This window comes from Papio anubis, chromosome 2, assembly GCF_008728515.1.
Source record: "Papio anubis isolate 15944 chromosome 2, Panubis1.0, whole genome shotgun sequence".
Lineage (NCBI taxonomy): Eukaryota > Metazoa > Chordata > Mammalia > Primates > Cercopithecidae > Papio > Papio anubis.
Window position 1 is genome coordinate 163,024,175 of NC_044977.1, and position 24,497 is coordinate 163,048,671.

The 24,497-nt window shown below is 41.3% G+C and overlaps 1 protein-coding gene and 1 long non-coding RNA gene across 5 annotated transcripts in view; both read left to right on the forward strand.

Moving 5' to 3' along the window:
* The window catches only part of LOC103882382, a 39,651-nt gene extending 27,079 nt beyond the window's left edge, over positions 1–12,572 (forward strand). Inside the window, exon 2 of the long non-coding RNA XR_644183.4 lies at positions 12,244–12,572. This is a non-coding gene — a long non-coding RNA (uncharacterized LOC103882382). The remainder of the gene's footprint in view (positions 1–12,243) is intronic.
* Positions 12,573–23,860: 11,288 nt separating this feature from the next.
* PLCL2 (phospholipase C like 2) overlaps positions 23,861–24,497 on the forward strand; it is a 192,862-nt gene continuing 192,225 nt past the window's right edge. For 3 of the 4 annotated variants that reach the window (XM_031663771.1, XM_031663772.1, XM_031663773.1), the window contains exon 1: positions 23,870–24,267. In XM_031663771.1, coding sequence (XP_031519631.1) covers positions 23,941–24,267 — 327 coding nt within the window. In that variant the 5' untranslated portion in view covers positions 23,870–23,940. Of the gene's footprint in view, positions 24,268–24,497 lie in introns of all 4 variants that reach the window. The other variant, XM_009201769.3, reaches the window with a different exon arrangement.

Consider the following 24,497-nt stretch of genomic DNA (forward strand, 5'->3'; position numbering starts at 1 on the left):
GCCAAAACATCTTTGCTCTTCACATTTCCCATTACAGAAACATTTAAAGAAAGATTATTTCTGAAAATGTTCATGAGTCAGAAGTGGGGAATGAGTAATTCTGTGCTTTGGACTTTATTAATGTTTTACTGCTGAAGAGATATCATCCAGTTTTTTCAGTAAAGTGCTGAGTGACTGCTTCATCCTCAGATTCCTCTGGATTCTTTAAAAAAACTTGAAGATAATTTGAACAACTGAGTTACTGTTATCCTCTGAATTTAGCACTGAGTTTTCTTGATATGTTCTAATAAAGTGAACAATTATTTAATCTAATTTTTTCCTGGGCGGAAATGACTACTAGGGGCTGAGGGTTACAATAACCTTAGAATATAATAGGTCAACAATATTCTTTAGCAAGTAGAAAACAAGGTTAGGTTGACTCATTCTAAGTCAGAATATGCATAAAAATATATTAGTTTGTTGACATTTCAGCTTTTTTGGTGGATTTTAAGAAATCCATCATGATGAAAAGGTCAACAAAAACTATTCATGAGGCCCATGATGGGAATGAATTTTATGTCTTATAATTTGTACATTCTAATGGGATTTAAAAGTCTCTAAATCTCATTCTTCTGTATATTATTTATCCCCATCCTCATATTTCCCCCATAAAGTATAGCATTTTTGGCTCTTCTTATAAATGAGTCAAGGAATTTTTTCAAAGACCCACTTTGAGATTCCATATTTTAAGACAGAAGGGCCATGCTATTTTAATTCCTAGTTAACCACTTATTACTGGGCATTAACTGTGGTTCCAGCATTGGAATTGGAAAAGAAAACAAATCATCTATTTTTTTCCCTTTTCACGCTTAGAGCTTACAAATGGACCTCATTTTCCCATTTGACACACCCAGGCTTTAGTACAGTGATCCTGGCTTGCTAATAGCAATGGCAAGAATGAACACAATCTTTTCAGGGAAGCCTTACTTTTAAGGTGCTGAAGCAGAACAAGGGTTTTCATGTTAGAGTAAGAGGCATCTCCTAAATTGCATAGTGGGGACTAGATTTTAATATATAACTTCATCATGCCATTTTGTTATTGGGAGGAGCTAAATAACACAAAGACCTATCCCTTTAGAGTTATGTTAAAAACAAAATGTTTTCCCTCCAAATACATAGCCTTTGAAAGTTGAAGCGGGTCAGGGCTGTCATAGAACTGAAGAACCTATTCCTTCTGCTGTTGAGAGCACTATCAGCAGATGGCCCTTAGCCCTATTTAGAGTTGACCTTCGTTGGAGAGAGTCACCTCCCCCAGGTCAGGCTATCTTTCTAGGGCAAACCATAACTAATAATTGGCCAATGGAGAAGTATAAAACCTGTCACCATTGCCTGCTCCAACTTGGGACAACTCTGAAGGGCCAACTCTGAAGGAACTCTGAAGGGGAGTCAGCTCCTGAACTCCCCGAGGAGAACTCAACCTCTCCTCTTCTGCCCAATCCTGCTGTTTTTTTCTTCCCCTTTTACAGTTGTTTATCCCAAGAACACTCCTAGTAAACCTCCTACACATTAATTTCCATCTCAGAGTCAGTTTCCTGGAGAATCATTCTCAGACAATGACTGTGTGAATGAGAATTCATTCAATTTTTGACAGAATTTTGTAAAACACAAAATGAAGGATCCTTGGCTATCAACAGCTTTGATACATATTTCTTCATTCAACTTCTTCACAGTGGACATTTCCATTTTATTCGAGTTTGATATGAATAAAACCCTTTTCATGATGTGGTACTAACAACCTCCCCCACCTCCCCACCTCCAGTTTTCTTATGTTTTTCACAATGCTGAATACTGTTTGATGTAAGATTCAAGGCTAAACTTTCAGAGTATGTGATGATTTGAGGCTTGATTTACTGCTCTTTGGCCTTGGTTTGTTTCCGTTTGATTTTGGAGGATCATTAATCTTCCCGGGAAAGCCTCCAGGGGTGGAAGGTGCCCTGGCCATTCATTGATGTAAGCAGAATTATTCAGATGCTCATGTATCTTCCCCTCTTCTGACAATCTTTATCTTGTCTCCAAATGTGGCAATATTTAAAAGGAGAAAAATAACGCTAGAGGGCAAAGGCATAATTGTTTGAGGTTTACCACAAGGATGTAACTGGGGCTACCACTAGTTTGTTGGTGAGATGACAAAGGGCGCTGAGCTCTGGCTCACTGGCAGCTGTTGACCCAAGGCTGGAGAAAGTCACTTCACAGGGCACTGGAATTGCTCATCATGCAGCGAATCCCTCACAGCCCGTGAACCCACCAGTGTGCTGATATGCCGGCTCTAGAACCTTATAGGTGCCTCTGCCCTCTCCAGGTTTCTCCCCTGTGGACGCTCTTACACCTCCACATGACCTCAATTCTGGAGTCACACTGGGAATCTGAACCAGATTAGTGGGACCCTATACACTGAATTGTGGGGAACAGCATAGCACAATGGTTAAGTGGACATACACTAGAGCCTTGTTTCAATCTTGGCTCTGCTCCTAGCTGTGTGATCTTAGAAAAGTTATGTAACCTCTCTGTGCCTCAATTTTCTTGTCTGCAAAATGAAGATGATAACTGTCTAATTTACAAGGTTGTTGTCAGGATTATATAAGTTAATATATGTCTAGTACTTAGAAAGGCACCTAGTACATATTCAGCACTGAATGTACTTTTCGAAATATAAGTAAAAATCTGTATAAGTGATAAAATAATGCAGCAAGAGGTACATTTGATGTGGAAATATAATCATAGAACTAGCTCTATCAACAAGCCCAGAAGTCTCCACTGATAAATTCTAAATAGAAAATACAGACATAAAGTAGAATGTGGACCCTAGTATTCTGAAGTTCCTCTACTAACTGCATTTGTAATAAAATATAAATCAGAAAAATAATTCTAGGGGAATGGTGGATGCATGGAGCATTCTAATGTTGGCAACATGGCCAAATTTATGTAGTATTAAAGTTGGACTTTAAGAGCTAAGAAATATAATGACATCCAAAGAAAATACAGTTTTTCATAGCCAACAGAAACACAAACATAGAATGATTAATTTTGGTGTATCTCAAACTTGCTTAAATCAACATATCTTCTACTCCTGTTAATGGTATGATTAAATATCATGATGCAAACCACTCACCCATGAAGCAAATGAATCCCAGCTGGTGACAATGAGCTGGACAGTCATAATAATTTGTTTAGTATACATACACCCATTATGTTTTCAGACAAAGGGAGGAAAATGAAGCACAAATTTTTCTTCTTAGCAAGGCATCATTTAAGCATAAACTAGAATATTCAAGATGTTCAGGCTTAGAAAACATGAGTATGTCTTGGGAGGGTGTATGTGTCCAGGAATTTATCCATTTCTTCTAGATTTTCTAGTTTATTTGCATAGAGGTGTTTATAATATTCTCTGATGGTAGTTTGTATTTCTGTGGGATCGGTGGTGATATCCCCTTTATCATTTTTTTGTGTCTATTTGATTCTTCTCTCTTTTCTTCTTTATTAGTCTTGCTAGCGGTCTATCAATTTTGCTGATCTTTTCAAAAAAACCAGCTCCTGGATTCATTGATTTTTTTTGAAGGGTTTTGTGTCTCTATCTCCTTTGGTTCTGCTCTGATCTTAGTTATTTCTTGCCTTCTGCTAGCTTTTGAATGTGTTTGCTCTTGCTTCTCTAGTTTTTAATTGGGTTGTTAGGGTGTCAATTTTAGATCTTTCCTACTTTCTCTTGTGGGCATTTAGTGCTATAAATTTCCCTCTACACACTGCTTTAAATGTGTCCCAGACGTTCTGGTATGTTGTGTCTTTGTTCTTATTGGTTTCAAAGAACATCTTTATTTCTGCCTTCATTTCGTTATGTACCCAGTAGTCATTCAGGAGCAGGTTGTTCAGTTTCCATATAGTTGAGTAGTTTTGAGTGAGTTTCTTAATCCTGAGTTCTAGTTTAATTGCACTGTGGTCTGAAAGACAGTTTGTTATAATTTCTCTTCTTTTACATTTGCTGAGGAGTGCTTTACTTCCAACTATGTGTTCAATTTTGGAATAAGTGCGATGTGGTACTGAGAAGAATGTATATTCTGTTGATTTGGGGTGGAAAGTTCTGTAGATGTCTATTAGGTCCGCTTGGTGCAGAGCTGAGTTCAATTCTTGGATAGCCTTGTTAACTTTCTGTCTTGTTGATCTGTCTAATGTTGACAGTGGGGTGTTAAAGTCTCTGAAGAGACCAATAACGGGCTCTGAAATTGAGGCAATAATTAATAGCCTACCAACCGAAAAAAGTCCAGGACCAGACAGATTAACAGTCGAATTCTACCAGAGGTACAAGGAGGAGCTGGTATTATTCCTTCTGAGACTATTCCAATCAATAGAAAAAGAGGGAATCCTCCCTAACTCATTTTATGAGGTCAACATCTTCCTGATACCAAAGCCTGGCAGAGATACAACAAAAAAAGAGAATTTTAGACAAATATCCTTGATGAACATTGATGCAGAAATCCTCAATAAAATATTGGCAAACCAAATCCAGCAGCACATCAAAAAGTTTATCCACCATGATCAAGTGGGCTTCATTCCTGGGATGCAAGGCTGGTTCAACATATGCAAATCAATTGACGTAATCCATCAGACAAATGGAACCAAAGACAAAAACCACATGATTATCTCAATAGATGCAGAAAAGGCCTTTGACACAATTCCACAGTCCTTCATGCTAAAAACTCAATAAATTAGGTATCGGTGGGACATATCTCAAAATAATAAGAGTTATTTAGGACAGACCTACAGCCAATATCATACTGAATGGGCAAAAACTGGAAGCATTCCCTTTGAAAACTGGCACAGGACAGGGATGCCCTCTCTCACCACTCCTATTCAACATAGTGTTGGAAGTTCTGGCCAGGACAATCAGCAGGAGAAAGAAATAGAGTATATTCAATTAGGAAAAAAGGAAGTCAAATTGTCCCTGTTTGCAGATGACATGATTGTATATTTAGAAAACCCCATCATCTCAGCAGAAAATCTCCTTAAGCTGATAAGCAACTTCAGCAAAGTCTCAAGATACAAAATCAATGTGCAAAAAACACAAGCATTCTTATACACCAGTAACAGACAAACAGAAGCCAAATCACGAGTGAACTCCCATTCACAATTGCTTCAAAGAGAATAAAATACCTAGGAATCTAACCTACAAGGAATGTGAAGAACCTCTTCAAGGAGAACTCCAAACCACTGCTCAACGAAATAAAAGAGGACACAAACAAATGGAAGAACATTCCATGCTCATGGATAGGAAGAATCAATATCGTGAAAATGGCCATACTGCCCAAGGTAATTTATAGATTCAATGCCATCCCCATCAAGCAACAAATGAATTTCTTCAGAGAATTGGAAGAAACTACTTTAAAGTTCATATGGAACCAAAAAAGAGCTCACATTGCCAAGTCAATCCTAAGCCAAAAGAACAAAGCTGGAGGCACCACGCTACCTGACTTCAAACTATACTACAAGGCTACAGTAACCAAAACAGCATGGTACTGGTACCAAAACAGAGATATAGACCAATGGAACAGAACAGAGCCCTCAAAAATAATACCACACATCTACAACCACCAGATCTTTGACAAACCTGACCAAAACAAGAAATGGGGAAAGGATTCCCTATTTAATAAATGGTACTGGGAAAACTGGCTAGCTGTATGTAGAAAGTTGAAACTGGATCCCTTCCTTACACCTTATACAAAAATTAATTCAAGATGGAGTAAAGACTTAAATGTTAGACCTAAAACCATAAAAACCCTAGAAGAAAACCTAGGCAATACCATTCAGGACACAGGCATGGGCAAGGACTTCATGCCTAAAACACCAAAAGCAAAAGCAACAAAAGCCAAAGTTGACAAATGGGATCTAATTAAAGAGCTTTCACACAGCAAAAGAAACTACCATCAGAGTGAACAGGCAACCTACAGAATGGGAGAAAATTTTTGCAACCTACTCATCTGACAAAGGGCTAATATCCAGAACCTACAAAAAACTCAAACAAATTTACAAGAAAAAAACAGACCCATCAAAAAGTGAGTGAAGGATATGAACAGACACTTCTCAAAAGGAGACATTTATGCAGCCAACAGACACATGAAAAAATGCTCATCATCACTGGCCATCAGAGAAATGCAAATCAAAACCACAATGAGATACCATCTCACACCAGTTAGAATGGCAATCATTAAAAAGTCAGGAAACAAGAGGTGCTGGAGAAGATGTGGAGAAATAGGAACACTTTTACACTGTTGGTGGGACTGTAAACTAGTTCAACCATTGTGGAAGACAGTGTGGCGATTCCTCAAGGATCTAGAACTAGAAATACCATTTGACCCAGCCATCCCATTACTGGGTATATACCCAAAGGATTATAAATCATGCTGCTACAAAGACACATGCACATGTACGTTTACTGCGGCACTATTCACAATAGCAAAGACTTGAAACCAACCCAAATGTCCATCAATGATAGACTGGATTAAGAAAATGTGGTACATAAACACCATGAAATACTATGCAGCCATAAAAAAGGATGAGTTCATGTCCTTTGTAGGGACATGGAGGAAGCTGGATAGCATCATTCTCAGCAAACTATTGCAAGGACAAAAAAACCAAACACCACATGTTCTCACTTATAGGTGGGAATTGACCAATGAGAACACTTGGACACAGGAAGGAGAACATCACACACCGGGGCCTGTTGTCCGGTGGGGGTATGGGGGAGGGATAGCATTAGGAGATATACCTAATGTAAATGACGAGTTAATGCATGCAGCACACCAACATGGCACATGTATACATATGTAACAAACCTCCACATTGTGCACATGTACCCTAGAACTTAAAGTATAATAAATACATTAATTTCAAAAAAGGAAAAAAAAGAAAACATAAGTGTCAGATAATAATTATTTCCAAAAACTAATCCCAAGAAAAACAGACTTCTTGTTTTTATCTTCCCTTGCTTGGTGAAAGAGCTGCAGTTTAAATTATTTTAAAAATAGCAGGTGTGATGAATACTCCTACTGACTGTTAATCTTTGAAGAGATGCAGGTGCTGGCCACTGGTGGAATTAAAAATATGCTCAGAATTGTTTTGACATCTGTATTTATAAAACAAACGGTGGCAGGGAATTGGGTTTCTGATAAAAGCAGCTCTTTTGTGTTATAAGTTGCATGTATATTAAATATTTGTTTATAGTCTTTGTTTTTTATGCATTCAAGTTTAAGTAAAACCAATACAAAAGAAATAGATGAATGAACATATGACTTTAAGATTAAAGTTAGTATTAAAATGTAAATAAAATGTGGAAAGTGTTCTAAAAAGAACAACAACAAAATGGGAGGCCTCTTAACGTCCTTTGAAACCTTCAAATGCCCTAGACACTAATGGTGGGAACTCACCCATCATCATGTTAACTATATTAACCATACTCCCAGTCAGTGATAATAACTTCACTTCTACTGAAAATTAAGTGAGTTTCTAACAAATTTGCAATAAAAATATTCATTGACTTTGTTTTTCCCTTTTTATATTTTTGAACCAATATTTTATTTATTTATTTAAGATCTGAAACATTTTCTATAGCCTGTGAGAATCCCCTAGCATTTGGGCATTGCATCTATGGTGTCTAAGGAATAAAACAGCCCAGTTATGAAGGTTTCTGGATTGTGGTTTCCTCATCTGTGAAGGGAGTGTTTCTCAAACTGAAATATAAAGCAGCTGTTAGCATGTAGACTCTCTATTGTGGGCTCTTGATGAGGGGTCAGTGGAGGTGGGAATGAGGTGAGTTGGCATTACAGCTTCTGAAGAAGTGTAAGGTAGAGAATGTGACTTTGGTGAAGTCAGTGTCTCTAGGACTCTAGTATAGCCAATGTTTTCCTGAAAAATATTCTGAGAGGTCAACTCACACCCCTTGATGAGTCTCCTTAGGTGAGACCCTAAAATTCTCTGTGGCCACACTATCTGATGTGCTAGCCACTAGCCACATGTGGCTAGTTAAATTTAATTAAAATAAAATAAAATAAAAAATTTAGCTCCTCAGTTACACTACCTAGGCAGATTTCACATGGTGATAAGCCACACCAACCAGTGTCTACAATATTAAAGAATGCAGATACAGATCATTTCCAACACAGCAGAAAGTTCTACTGGACAACACTGTTCTACAGTCTTGGTGTCTGGTTTTCTTTCAGAGGAAACCACTTGCTCTTTTAACAGATAAATAATTTTTTTAAAAGCAATTTCATTGAGGTATAATTTATACAACCTAAAATTCACCCATTCTAGGTGCATGAGTCAATTTTCAGTAAATTTACTAGGAATCTTCTTCTGAACCACAGAACACAGAAAATGATTGTGGTGACTGTTTTCCCAATTCTCCCAAAATGAAGGAAAAAAAATATGATAGCTAACACAATCCTAGATCCCAAGGTAATAAGTTAATATTAATACATTACATACTATGAATGGATGTCTTAGTGAATTGGGACTTAATTTCTCCTGGACTTCTAGGTGAGAAAGACAAAACACAATTTGGCAGCATTTAAAATTACATCAAATAGAGATGAGAGTAAGTACAGCTGAATTTTCCTAAGTGATAGCTGTGGTGCAATTGCACTGTATAACCAAAATTTGGTAACTGTTGTGGTCATGTTGCAATATAGCATAGCATTTCCTTTTCTTTCTTCATAAACAGAAGTATCTTTATAAAAAAATGAGACTTTAAATCCATTCAAACATGGTTAATGTAAAACTACTTTGAAACATTTAATTCATGTAATAGTATTTGGTGTAATAGTACACTACTGTATGTACATACTGTAATAGTACAGTATACTATCACTTAATATAGTATGTAACAGTATCCCACACTATACCATTATGGCAATATCAGTATTGCATTCTTTAAAATTCAGGTGTTTTCTTTGTCATCTTTTCTAATTTTGCGCCTTCCAAATGCCTGATTTCTGCTTATTTATCATATATTCCTTTATTTTTTCATCTGGGTTTTACATTTTTTTTAGTCGATCTATTCTGAGGTGATTTTTGTTAACTTTTTTCATAGTTTTAATCAAAACTCTGTATTTTCTACTGGTGTGTCATTAGTATAAAGAAATACCCTTGGGGTTGGGTGTGGTGGCTCACACTTGTAATCCAGCAATTTTGGGAGGCCAAGGCAGGTGGATCTTGAACCAGGAGTTCAAGACTAGCCTGGGCTGCATATCAAGAATCCATCGCTACAAAAATTTTTTGAAAAAATTAGCCAGGCATGGTGGTGTACGCCTGTACTCCCAGCTACTTGGGAGGCTGAGGTGGGAGGATCGCTTGAGCCCAGAAATTTGAAGTGGCAGTGAGCTATGATTGCACCGCTGCACTCCAGACTGGGCAACAGAGTGAGATCCTGTCACTGAAAATTAAAAAGTAAAAAAAAAAAACAAACAAAAATGGCACTGAATTTTGTGACTCTGTTAAACTGTGTGATATTTTTCTGAATTCCTTAATGCTTTTGTGGCTTGTTGTTTATTTCTAGTTTTTAGACATAGCTGCATTAACTTGCTAAAACAGAATTTATAACAAAATTTTGTTCATTGTATTTACATATCATTGTTTCCTTTTAAAGTACATTATGCTGGTGTTTATATTTGGCTTTTACTGTTAATGCATTTATGCTCTATTAAGGCAGTAATCCTTATTTACTTTGCTGTATTTATTTTGCTTATTTTTGGTGATTAATTTTATTAAATATTTTATTCTAATATACTAATGATACATTCTTGGGGTAAATCCTGCTTTTTCCATATTGGACAATTTTTTAACCTATTACATTTCGTTTGCTAAAATTTTGCTTAAGGTTTTGCACCTTTGTTTCATTAATGATTGTCTAGCCCTGACAAGCTTGAGGCTCAACAGATTTACTTCAGAAACATTGTTCCCTAAGGAAACCTAACACCTTAAAAATATTTTTGGAGAGCAATTTAAGCAGCATAAAGCATTATTTATTAAAATTCTCCAGTTACTGCATCAGGGTCATAATATCTAACTTTTCCTATGTATGTTTCAGGAATTGATCATGTTTTTGCATATGCTTTTATTACCTGTTTGTGAGAAATCATATGAACATGATCACTCAATTAGCTATACACTTATATCTAAGAACAATGCTCTTTAACACCTAATAAAATCTATGCTGTTTTAATTGTCTTTTCCCTGATTTCACTAACTTGTAATTCCTTTTTCATTGGGTCAATATATCAATTTTGTCCATTTTGTCAACATGCAAACTATTGTTTTGTTGGTTTATTCCTATTGTTCCTCCTTTATATTTAAAATGTCTATTGTATTTTTATATATTCCTACTTTGTTTTGGTTCATTACATTGTTCCATTTTAGAATTCTTTAATACAGAATTTATGAATGATGTTCTTATTCTCACTTTCTTATTAATGTATATCTAAGAGACAAATTTCCTTTTTAGTACATTTTTGCTAGCATCTCAGGCTATTTAAATTTGTTGTTACTATAGCTTTACACAAATTAATATGAAATTTTTAATGTTTATCTCTGTGTAATTTCTGTGCAATTCCATTTTTCCTATTTAAGTATAATTATCTTGTTGTCATATGAGAATACGGTTTTGTAGGTTTCATGCTATTGTTTCCTGCATTAACTCAAGTGCATTTTTTCTCTCCCAGTATATGATTAATTTGTATAAGTAGAATCTTTACAATCCCTTGCCCTATGATTCCATAGTTTCCATGTGTCTATTTTTCTACTTTATTCCTAATATTTGTCTGCTATAGTTTCTCTCTCATTTGAGCACAGATTCTACCAGTATAGCTTTAGTACTGACAGCTGCAATTACAATTCTATGAGTTTCTTTTTATACTTGGCGAGCTTCTCCCAGACATGTCTTGAACAAGGACTGGCTTCAAGGGTGACTCATGTGGTCGCACAGGGTCCTGCTCTCAGAACTCGGTTTCATGCTCTATTGTTACCTTCTTGAAATTCTCAGTAATTTCTGAACAAAAGGCCCTGAATTTTCATTTTGCAAAGGGCTCCTGCAAACTACGTAGCTGGTCCTGCTCATTCCTTATGTTCTGTGACTATGCTGAACTCGTTTTATCACAGGCTGATTGGGGAGGATTTGTTGGGTTTTCTGGATAAGTCATTCTATCATCTAAAACACAATCCTCTTCTAGCCAGGCAGCTTTGAGAAAGTCCCCTGGTGAGCTCTTCCCATTTCCTCATCCCCAGGGTGAAATCGCTGCTAAAAGTTCTCTTCTTGTGTCTCCTTCGCTTCATGTCAAGTGTTCCTTTACTACAGTAGTCCTCCCTTACCTGAAGTTTCGCTTTCCTCAGTTTCAGTTATCCATGGTCAACTGCAATCCAAAAATATTAAACTGAAAGTTTCAGAAATAAACAATTCATACGTTTTAAATTGCACAACATTCTGAGTAGCTTGATTAAATCTCTCAACATCCCCCTCCATCCATCCCACGGGAGACATGAATCATCCCTTTGTCAAGCATATTCACACCGTATATGCTACCTTTCCATTAGTCAGTAGCCTTCTCAGTTATAAGATTGAAAAAAATTGTGTTATATATAGGGTTCAGTACTATCTGCAGCTCAGGGACCCACTGGGGACTTGGAACATATCCCCTGAAAATAAGGGAGTACTACTCTTCTTCCAGGGGAGCTTGAGGTCTGGTGCTAAACCCATGAGACTCACCTCAGGCTCCGCTAGGGCTTTTGCCTGGAGCAGCAGCAGCAGGAGCAAAAGTCAACTCTGCCCCAACCTCTCTCCCACAGCCAAGAATCCTCATCCCCCTCAGCCTCATAACACAGAGGACTGGGTTTGCTCCTGTGCACTGCATTTAAGGCTTACGACCTTTTCTCCCATACTCCTCTCTGCCTTAGCTTGTCTTCACTGTGGTTAGATCTTGGGCAAGTCACTTCACTTTTCTGTGCCTCCTTAGCCTGCCCATCTGTAAAATGGAGAAAATAAAATTAGCTGTTTATCAGTTTCTGTCAGGGCTAAGTGAGGTGAAGCATGAGAAGCTCTTGAAATAGTGCCTGGTGCATATTGAATGTTCACTGATTCTTCACTGTGATACATGGTTAACCCTCAAGGCTACCCCAAGATGGCAGTACTATTTGAACACCGATGTGTTTTTTTGTCTTTTTGTACAGGGACCTCAGGAAGGGAAGCAGAAAGGAAGGGATTCGTGGAGTGCAATTCTCCAAGCCCAGGTGCCCCGAGCAAGGGAATAGCTGACCAGGATGACTGAACTGGGTCTCAATCTGCTGAAGATAATAGAGATGTAGAGGTGTTCACATAGCTACCATTCCTTTTGGACTGGACTTTCCAGGAGGGTGTCCTGGCATTTTTTTCTCCTCAGTGTTCCACAGTGGTAAAGTTAATGGACTTCGGAGCCATACTTGGCCCTGAGCAAGTGATATAACTTTGATTATGCCTCAGTGCCTCATCTGTACAATGGGAATAAATATGTTCAACCTGCTCCTCTTTCTCATCTCAGCACGGCATTCCTCCTTCCCTCTTGCTCACTGAGGGAGACAATGTGGCTCAGAAGAAGATGAGCGTGCTTTGTTATCACTGATAGACCAGATACCCTTTGCTTCGCTTTTCGATCTTCAAACTTCTCTTTTTCAGTATAGCTGCTGCTGAAGGCTTACATTACACTCATAGGAATCTCACCTCCAAATCCTGGAAACACAATTTTGATGAAATAAGTCTGTGAAACCTAAATCTCAAAGCAGGCCCACCCCAGAGTCCCTCTGTACTCCCTCTAAAGGGCCTGTGTTCAGGGATGTGAGGCTACCTCTCTGATACCCTGCTTAGCTCATGATGCCTGCATGTCCCATCCTGAGGGCTGGATTACTATAAATTGACTCACACAGGGAAACAAAATAAGTTTTTGTTGTTTCATCTCTGCCCCGTATTCCACGCATGCCAGAAACAAGTAGGGCTCCCAAGCCAGCCACACAAGGAAAGTCCTAATTCTCCTGACACTTTCTTTCATTTTGATGCTTATGAATAATCTTATTTCCAACCCATGAGCCCTATTACTTGCCCACCTTTCTGGATTCGGAAATGGTTTTCCCCATTAGTCTCCGGTTGTTGAGCTCCCCCAGCTCTTTGTTGATGAGATTATGATTTAGGTTTTGTATTCTCGATGTTTTACGTTTCATTGTCTTCAGAATTATCAGCTTGTATTTAAAACTAAGACTTTTTATAATATGCTGTGTGCTGAGGCGTGAGTGGGTATACAAATAATCCCCCAAGCCAACGTAATACACAGGAATCAGTTGCCAATAGCACTGCAAAGAGAATGTAGTTGGTATGTACTAACAAATATCCATATTCTGTGATTGAACAGACATTTTATTATATTCGAAATGGAAATAAGGGGGTCACTGGCTGGGGCTCTGGAAAGTGGGTACATGGACATTTTTATCATGAAATATTTATTGCACCCCAAACTCTCCTTTAATGGGACCAGGGAGAAGGGAATTACAATAAATATAGATGAGGCTGATACTTCCTATGTGTGCCAGAGATATCTTGTGGGTCTAATTGACCTTTGGGGAAATTATTTGTGAGCTCCAGTTGCTGTCTTTCCAATCAGCATTCACACTGTCCGTTAAGGTTTGCAAATGTTGGTCTGCATCCACCCTGGCAGGCAGATCAGGCGGCAGGTCAGAAGACAGGTCACCATTTTTATGCCTGTGTGGCCAAGGAGGAAAATGAAATCGCTAAGGTTTAAAGGATTTGTCTTATGCCAAGCAATGACTAACTGGCAAGGGTTCTGATCCATACTCTCAGCTAGAGTATCTCGGGTCTGGGGGCCAAGTCACATAGCCAGGCTGCTTCCTAACACCCAAAATTAGACAGAAGGTTTGAATTTCTCTACAAGTAAGAGTGAGAAGAGTACACTGTTGGAATGAAATGTTTACTCACCACTGCAGAGAAGAGAGCTTATGAAAGACTTAAGATTTAAGCTGAGTGTTTAAAAGGAAAAGAGAGACAGAACAGAGATAGTTGAGATCATTTTTATGGCTGAAATGTCACTGTAGATTAACAAGGTCTTCTTAGAGGAACAGATGAATAAAATAACATAGAGATGGTTCAGTGTACAAAGTGTTTATGGAAGCAATAATGCTGAGTTTGACACTGGAGAATACAATGATAAAAAAAAAAAACCACACAAAAAAACACTATTTTGGATACAACATAGAGTTAAAACCCCAAAGTACCCATCATCAGAATTGGAGATTGAGGGTGATTTAAAATTTCTCCATGTACTCTAACAGCATTAATATTGTACTCTACCAGACATTTTACTTGCCCCTAACTATTACAAACACAGCAAGTGTACAGCATCAAAGAAGTTACCATGTTGGAAGAGGGTCATTCTATAATTCTTCAAGTGGAAAATCTACCCCAAGTAGAGAACATCCTGAGATCTTCGGCTCAATGATAAAAATAAACTAGCAAACCTAATTTAAAAGGTAGAAAATTGGACCAGCTAGATGAAACATGTGAACTCAAACTGCAGGAATATATGATTACAAAGGTATTCCATTTCAAAACAGTATATAGGCAATTGAACAGCCCCGTGAGAAACACGTGTTTGGAAGAGGGCTGAAACGTTTCATTACACCACACCACACAGTAATTCCACGAAAATGAAGAGTAAGAAAACTGAAAAAAAAAAATTCTAACATCTAATTTGACTTCAAAAAAAAGTTTTTAAAAATCTGTGATTAAACACCCAGAATCAGCAGGTCAAAGGGAGCCATTCATTATGACCTTTGCCTTCAGGCTGGAACTTTTTATACCACCCCTGTAGATAATTGTCTACCTTCTTAAGGTTCTTGTGAAAAGGAAATTCCAAAGCCTTGTTGGTAATGCATATCAGTGTCTGATGTCAGAGCAGGGACAATTTCCTTTATGTGGCGCCCAAAATCCCTGTGGCTACAGCTTATCCACTTCCTCTAGTTCTTGTCCTTGTCCCAGTTGAGTTCAAGATCCTCTATTTACAGGGTCACACGATTTTAAAAGAACATTTAAGGCCTCTTCTTCTTCATCTTGTCTTAACTAAGGTTTAATAGTGCAAGAAACATTTGCATAGGGACTAGTGAGTAGAAGAGGAACTTAGATGTGTCTTCGCTTGGGCTACCCAGCTTCCCTGGAATGACCTTCTGACCCCTGTCCAGCAAGCCATCTCCATCACTTTCTCCAAGGCCTAGGTTCTCTCAAGTCTCATTGCCGTCCCAACCCTTCTCTTAGGTATTTCTCTGTCTCAGGGCAGACATTGAGCCAGACTATAAAATCGCAATGTGGCTCGCAACCTCTCCTCACTTACCCAAGCCCCCCTCTAAGGTTTTTTGGAATAAGGGTTCAGAGGCAGCCCCCCTGAACCTTGTCCTGCCACCTTCTGGGTAGCAAGATTAACCTGTCTTTTCTCTCTCATGTGAGTGCCATATGTCTCTGCCAAAAAGAACAGGGTGACATTTAGCTCATTTTTTGCTAATGAGCGTAAGTGGGAGCTGTCTAGGGAAGCTTCCTTTTGCCAGGTAATTTGTACATTTTAACAGCAACCTTCTGGAGATTGTGTCGTCTCTTGTGTTGTGTATTGTTGATGGTTAGAATTTCCAACTAATTAAGAAAGGAGTCGGGCAGTGTGCCAGGCTGAAGGGGTGATGTTTTTGGTCTGGTAAGGCTTTGTTAATCTTACGTCTCAGAGATAGGTCACAGTTTTTACTAACTCATAGCAGGGCCAGGACTGTTCCCTTTATTATTTTTAACTACTTTAATAACTGGAACTGTAATGCATACATAATGAAAAATAAGCCTCCCTTCTCCTACCTCAAACTCCCAGTCACCTTCCCCCAACAGCATCAAATACAGTCCTTTTCACACAATACATATATAAATCATAAATACTAGCAACATGATATACTTATTGGTATTAGTTAATAAGGAAAAATAGGAAGAAAAGTTGGAAGGGACAGAATAAAACATATTCAGCTGAACCAAAGAAAGAGGCCTTATGAAATAAGAAAGGGTTTTATAAGCATATGAAAGGCAAAGATGGATTTTAAAACAGGCTTATTAATTAAAATCAACAAATGTATGGAGGATATATGATATGTCAGGTCCTAGGCTGGTGTAGAGAGTTTGAGGATTAATCCTATGTAGTGTCAAACTCTGATGAGCTCATTTAGTATGGAGAAAAGATTTGTAAGTTATACTCTGTTGATCTCAAGCTCATGTGGGGAAAAAGACTCATACATAAATAATTGCAATATATTATAATGAGGGCCATTGTTGAGGTATGTACTAAGTGCTTTAAGAGCCTAGAGGAGCAATTAATTTTCTGGAGTCAGAAACATCTTATCAAAGGAGGAAGCATCTGTGTTTTTTTGAAGGATGCCTCTGAGTTCTTCCGATGGAGAGAGGGAAACAGGAATTCTAAACCTAGCAAACACCATAAGCAAACACACTGAGGTTGAGACTGCATGGCCTTTTCAGAGAAGTAGATCGACATGACTAGCATTTATGGAGCATATCTAGGTAGGAGACCATGCTAGAAAGGAAGATTGGGCCAGGTTATGATGGAACTTGTGCATCTCCTAAAGGGAACCAAGTTTGTTTTAAAGTAAACTGTTGGAGACTTTGGGGTTGAGTAGTGATCCTCCAGGACAATGCTGATGGTGGTTTGACAAACAGATTGAAGCTGGGAGGGAGTCGAGGCAGGCAGGGTTGGGAGGTTATTGCAGAAATTCAATAGACAATAGTGCAATGAGACAGTAAAGCAGGCCATTCTGGTAGGAATGGGTTTGAAAGATACTTCTCAGTTGATTTACAATGCCTCAATGGTTAACTGGAATAAGAGGCCCTGGGAGTGGAAGATGATGCTAAGTTCTTCATTCAGTCTACAGCATGGATAGCATACCAGGAAAACAGATGTTTAAAGGGCAGATTCAACAAATTAAAATGAAGGTATGTTGAGTTTAAGATTCCTGGGGCACAGTCAGGCCAAGAATCTCATCAGGGAAAGAGAGAGTTTCAACAATAAAAGGAGAGTTAGCAATGCTAAATGTTCCATAAACGCCAAGACAGGTAATGACTAAAAAGTAGCCATTGAGTTTGTTGATTAGGATTTTAACCATGATCTTTGGGAGGACAGTTTCCGTAGAAGGGGATGGAAGCGAGTTACAATAGGCTGGTAACAAAAAGAATAGTGAACATCAGAGAGAAAAGAATTTTTTTTTTTTTTTGACAGAAATTTCAGTGTGAGGAGCAAGGAGAGTGAGAAGGTGTAGCTTGAGAAGGAAAGAGAGTTGAGGAACAATTTTTATGAAGGGATGTCTAGAATGTATTTATATGTAGAAGGAAGCAAAAAGCATAGAGGATGGACCAAGAGAGGTGACAAAGCAAGGCAGAAGAGCTGGAAGAACTGCCTCGGTGCTTCAAGGTTTACAAAGGAAAGAGAAGCTCCCTGAGGGGTTGGTCTACTCTGCTTACCACTTGCCTCTTTAACTCAGAGACTTACTTTCCCCTGGAATCTCACGCTGCTGCAGCCATCACACTGGCTGTGGGGGTGGGAGAACGAGTTCCTCTGTCTTTCAGAGGCCATCACTTTATCCATGATGGTACAGCTGAGAGGAGCTATTAATACCTAACCCCTCTTTATTAACAACTTGGGGGAATTAGACCATAAAAGCACATTTAAACACAAAGTCCCTATCCTCAAAGCCCACAGGCTCAGCTTCATGGGGTTTCTGATGAAGGCAACTTCTTCCCCTCCTGGCTCTTGGAGGTCCTAGTCTTCTCCTCAGTCCCTTGGATCACCCATAAAGACTCAAGGCACCAGACGCGAGAGACAGTGGTCTAAGGCTGTCTTCCAAATCCCTGACTCCTTCCTGCCCTTGTATGATTGAAGCTGGGATTGGCCACTCACTCAGGGTAGACCCCATTCCAGCTTCTGCCCACTAGAGGGTAACAAAACCCCTTGTTCCCAAAAGATCAATCACATCAGAGCAGAAGAGTCCAATATCATAGAAAACATACATAGATGGTTTCTGATTTAGGGTTAACCTTAGACAGCAGGGGTGGTGGGTGAAGTAAGGATAAGTGGAATGGAAAAAAGTTAAAGTAGTTTATTTTTTGCTGCATTTTGTGAAGTAGAATCCTAGGACAACTGGTGAGATTGAGAGCCAGTGGGTTAGTTGGGATTTGAAGAGTAACAGTTTGGAGAATAAAGATTTATGCCAATTAGCAAAGGATAAAATATTGTTCAATATACCAGAGGCTCTGCTGAAGACAGAAATCATACAGATGTAACACAGCCTAGCTATATGATTTTTTTTCCAAAGCAGAGTGGCAGCTGGGGGCATGCATGGAGAAAGCCATAGTTAGATTTATTCAAAGCTGTATATTGTCAAGGTGGGCACAGCAGAAGGACAAGAATGTGAGGGATCTATGATGCTAGTGAGAATGTGGTTTAATTGAAGGTCTTGGTCATGAGGCCCAGGCTAGGTTGGGGGAAAAAGTATAAAAAGAGGTGCTGATAGACTAAGGGATTGGGAAGGCGTGGAGAAAGTACAGGTCTTGCTAAGACTGACAGGTGGGTTTGAGGGAAGTAAGAGAATGGCACTGATGAAAGCGCAGAGTTTCTGGCTAGACAATCAGTCCCTGAATTTCAGATTTCAGAGATGAAATATTCCTGGGGTTGGGATTTGGGAGTGGGTAGATGAAGGGAAGTAGTTTGGGAGCAACACATCACATATTGGGATGTGTAAAATGATGTGGTCATCAGATATTCTGACTTCTTAAAACTCATGAAAATAAACCTGTCAATAAAAAACAGATTGACAAGACCCAAAGAAATGCAGAATTTGGAAGGCATTTGCTAAGCTTTGCTTATCATGCCATTTGGAGGTGGGACAGGAAAAAAAATAGGTCTCTCTGTAGACTTCATAAAGAACAATACGTGAAGACCTCAATTTGTGGATGTCCTTCCCTTAAGAGAATGAACTAACTAACTAAATAACACGTTTTATGTTCCAGATATCTGGCTTCTCTAGAAAAATAAGATGATCTTGGCAGCACTTAGCCAAGATTCCCTCAAAGTAGCAATAAGATTCCTCACCAGAATACCTGAATCTAACATTCCATGTTGCCATACTACACCTGGCTGGGTGTCAGTTGCTATTTATCAGTATGTTCACACATCTTTTTTAGAGTTAAGAGGAAAGTGAAATATTTCTTGTATCAAGGCCCTAACAAAATTAGAAAGCCAGAAGTGAATCAGGAAGAGTATTACTCTGATACGCAAAGTATATCGTTGTTGAAAAAACATGAATTATGATGCTATCATGAAACAAATCCCTCCAACTTCATTTATTACATTACCTACCTGGCCCCCATGCACATTTGAGTTTGCAATGACTCCTGTAATAAAATAATGGTAGACATACAATCAAATACATGAGAGAGAATTTATAAAACCAGTGTAATAAGTAACAGTTATTTTTGAGGAACTCATTAATATAGTGCCTCATATTGTATCCTTTTGCTGATAGAATGATCTTTTCAAATTCCCATTGATTAACAGATTCCCTCAAAATGCTACCAATAGCCACTGAAAAAACTTAATGAACTCACAAAGTAGTTTCTCAGTGGCTGAAAAGCATAGCTGTAATTCCCTGAGTGCCTAACTTCTTGGCAGCCATAGACACTTGTGGAAGATGGATCCAAGGAAAATGGGTGAAGGATCTTTAGTGTCAGAAGAGAGGAAAATATGGAAATGAAAACTTTTGGCAGTCCTAACTTGCCACATTACTGCTCAGGAAAAAAGGCAATCAATCGCTACATATTTCTTGTTGTTGAGGATCATGATAAAATAAATATAATTTAAGCTGTAGGAGCATAATAGATTAAAATCAGCTCCTTGGATTGACTCAGGAAGCAAATGAGTAGCCAGCGTGGACTAGTACATTGATATAATCTGCTATTTCCTTAAAGCATTTTGGTCATCTACTTTCTGCTCTAGTTAGCATTTATGTTAAGCATATGAACAGCAGTTGAATATGAAGGCTCAGAGGCTGAACTGCATCTTTGGAGAAATAGAGGAAATAACATGTGATTGAGGTTTGGGAAATGAAAATTGTCATAATACATTAAGGAAGAAAATAATCTGAAAGCCAAGTACTTACTGAATCAGAAAAAAAAGTTGGAGAGTCCTAATATTGGAGCCTGTGAACTGGAAACTAGATATGAATTCATAACCTACAAGGGTATAAATGATGGCAAGAAGTCAGTAAACTGAGTCAGTGTTATTTTGAGAGACTGAAGGAAGGTTCTTATGGAACAGGGAGTCTGAATAGTTCAAGTTCTGGGCATTAAATTGATGATGCAAACAGAAGACAGTTTGGTGAAGAGTGACAATGATTAAAATCTGAGATGGATTGAAATATGAAGAAAATTTAAAAGCAACAAAGCCATGTACTGTTGGCATGATACAATGAGATTTTAAAGGTATCTACTTTAAATATTATGAGCAGGTTGCTCACCAGAATCCAACCATTAGCAAATAGATAAAATAAATTGGCATAAGCATCATGGAGCTATTTAGAATGGGCATTTTATTAATGTCTTGCCTATCTTTTATTGCCCTGCTCTGAAATGTCTGAGGGAACCATTAGACAATATTTGCTGAGGAGTGACTATTATATTTTGGCTCTTTTTCTAACTCCAACTTCTATGAATTTCACAATGCCATGAAAACACTTCAGCAAGAATTCTGGCTAAATAGTTACAATTTCTTCAATAATATTGCTTGTGTAATATGAGGAATGGACAGCAACCACTTAGTGACTGCAGAGAGACAAGCAGGAATGAGGAAAAATAATTACTTACTACACTATTTGTGATGAAAAATCTGAGTTTAGCTTATTAAAAAGACTGTTGTGAGCCAAGCATTGCACATGTCAGAAGAACATGCTGCTTCCCTTCACCATGTCTGAGATATAGTACCTACAGTTGGGCTGTTTGTGGGATAAAGAAGTGCTGCTATAACATCAGCAGGTGTGTGACCAGTGGCTTGTGGGAGACAAGCACTTATGGGGATAAAAAGGAATCTGGCACAGGCCTTGGGCCTCTGGCATCATTAGTTACAGGTCTGCCAAGATGCTTTGGGAAACATTTTAATTTAAATGCCAAGTCTATTTCAACGAAGCTCCCTGGTTTGACCTGTTAGGAGTCCAGAGTGAGATGGATAGGTGCTCATTTTGGAGGGCACTGGTGAATCAGCTGGTGCTTCTATAAAAAAGCATCCTGGGGGTTAAACCTCTGTTAAGTCCCTACTCAGCCCAGGAAACTCACAGTGAGAGCCACCGGATCTATGGCTGTCATAGCATTTTACTAGTGACTCGTAAATGCAGGAAAGATTAGACACTAACACAGAAAAGGCAGAGACACCTCTGGGTGTTTATTAAAAATATCCAAATTAGGGAACTTGAAGAATAAAGACGCCAGCATTCTTTTTTTTCCTCCCCCGAAGCATACTCACAGGCTACTATGACTATAAATTTAATAAAGCAGAGTTAAGAGCCTGATTTGAATTATTTCAATATTTTTTCCTCCAAAACTATCACAAGACAGAAAAAGAAATTTTTTTTGAAACACAACTAGGAAAAAAAAAAAAAAAAAGAAAAGAGATGAGACTGAATAAAACACTAAAGCATTGTCCTTCGATGTAAAACTATTTCTGTTAGTGTGTAGGCCCAGGTTGGAAAGAGATGTACAAAAGCTCGTCTGATGGGTTACAAAAACACGAATCCAGAGGATCTGAAGAATTAAAACGCCCCCAAGAATAATATGAAAGTATTTTATGTCGCTTCAGGGGCAAGGGCGAGTATGTATACGTACGTAAAGCCCATTTCCTCAGAGGCTCCTAAGCAGTCTGTTACAACACCACGCTAATGAAAGTCAGGTCTTTAAGTTCACTCCACTGCGGACTATCAGTTTCTCCTTCGCGCCCTGCGGGGACTGCATTTCTGGAAAAGAAAGCACACGAGTTGGGGAAGGGCTGGGGTGCTAGAGAGGGTAGGAGGCTGGAGCCCACGGAATCTGGGATGGAGAGGTGGGTGAGCCCAGGCCTGGGGCGTGGGGTGGCGCGGGGGTGGTGGTGGAAGGGCTGGGGTCTCACGCTTCGGAGTTTTGGGTCTTGTCTGGCTCCAGGGAGGGAGATCCAGGGGAGATATTTGCGAGCGGAAGCCACACGACCACTGTGGACTTTCAGGCCAGTCACTCCGCCTTAAGTGGGTGCCGGAGAACCAGAGGTGGGGCTGACTGTAACGCTGCAAGTGGGATCCTGTCCCAAAACATGAGCCTGACCTAGGCTGGGCCCCGCAGGCAGGCAGGGCCAGCCGGCATGCCTGGTAGGGGAATCGGGAAGGTCTCAGTGATAAATCTCTGTGTGGAGACTCAGAGGGCACGAAATAGGCTCTGCTGATGTCCTCTGCCCCTCACAGCCTGCCAGCCACCCCAGCCTTCACCCCTGCCTCAGCATCCTTCCAGCTAGTTGAATCAATCAGGAGCCCAACAGAACGGAATTGGTTTCAGAGTATGAAATGGGTCTGACCCACTGGGGAAGTCAGAGAGGAGCGTCCCGAGCTGGGTGGGAAGGAAACGAGTTCAGTGCGCGGGGCTGGGGCAGGAATGAGGCGCAGCGGCCGAGATCCTAAGCCCCAGGACCCTGGTTCCGGGCTCCGAGGCCTGCGCGGTAGTTGCCCCTCGGGGTTCCGGGCGGGTGACTGACAGTTGCAGCAGCTCGGGGGAGGCGAAAGATAGGCAAGGAATTGGGTCTCCAGTCCACTCGGCTTTGAGGTACCCGCGGCCCGATGACCCGGCCTCGGTGACAGCAGCCGCGACGGCGGCAATCTAGAGCGGGAGCTGAGCGGCTCGCGGTGGGTCAGGGGGCGACCGAGGAGGGACCACGCGGCCTGTAGGGGGCAGCGCCGAGCTCAGGAGGAGACAGCAGCCGGCGGGTGGGGTGGGTCTGGGCTGCCCCCTCCGGGAGCTGCCCTGGGGCCGTACGGCGATTGTCACACCCGGCCGCCCCTGTCCACCGTGCGCTTCCTCTCGGCGCCGCGGGCCTCAACCGGGGCTCTGAGGGACGTGACAGAGCTCGGCACGCGGCGGCCTCTGGGGAGTTAGGGTCCGGAGAGACCCGCGCGTCGCCCCCCGCCCGCCCGGGGCCGGGAGACCCTCGGGAGCCGCCTCCGCGTGTCCAGAGAGCGTCGGGGCGGCAGCTACTTCCCCTCGTCCTTCGCCGGAGGTGGGCGCCTTTTCCTGCGTGGCGGGTGCTCCGACCCCAGTTGCTCTGAGCCCCGGGGGAGCGCGCCCCGAGCCCCTGACGTGGGCGCCCTGTTACTTCGAGCTGGGTGCCTGGGGCCCCTGAGGTGGGCGCGGGTTGCCCCGGGGTGGGCGCCCGGCCCGCGCGGGTTATTTTTGGCGCCCGCAGAGGCGCGTGTGTTGGGGCGTGTTTTCCTTCCCCAGGTGCCGGGAGCCGGGGCTCCGCCGGCGCCCGAGCTGACTCGTCTCTCTCTTCTCTCCGCTGCAGGAATCTTTCGATAATTCTGCCGCCGCGACTTTAACCGTGCACAAGGCGAGAGCTCGAAACAAACATCACATCTAAATTAAAAAAAAAAAAAAAAAAAAAAGCGGAAGAAGCGGCCGAGGCGGCGGCGGCGGGAGGAGGAGAGGAGGAGGGGCCGCGCGCGGCGGCCCGAGGCGGCGGCGAGGACGCGGGGACGCGAGGACGCGGCTTTGTGCAGGCGGGTCGCGGGGCGCCCATGGCGGAGTGCGGCCGGGGGGGCGCCGCCGGCGGGGCCCTGCCCACCTCCCCGGGCCCGGCCCTCGGCGCCAAGGGCGCCCTGAAAGCCGGAGTAGGGGAAGGCGGTGGCGGGGGAGGTCGCCTCGGCCACGGGCGGGCGCGCTATGACAGCGGCGGGGTTTCCAACGGAGACTGCAGCCTCGGCGTGTCCGGCGACGAAGCCCGGGCCAGCCCTGCCAGGGGACCCCGCGGCGTTGCGCTCGCCCCGACCCCCAGCGCGGTTGTCTGTCCAGTCCCCCGGGAGAGCAAGCCGGGCGGCCTGCCCCGCCGGAGCAGCATCATCAAGGTAGGTGGGAGAAGGGCGCTCATCGCCCACCGTCAGCCGTCCTTGGGGTCTGTTTTCCCCCCTGGGGGAGTGGTGGTGGAAGGAGGAAGCCCACTGCTAACAGGAACCACTGGAGCATGGGTGCTTGGGGTGGTTGAGCGGGGATTGGATGCAAATGGTATGTGGAAAGAATGGAGAGGTGATCCCTAATGTGCAGGGGGAGCTGTGCTCAGACATCCTCAATTGAACTT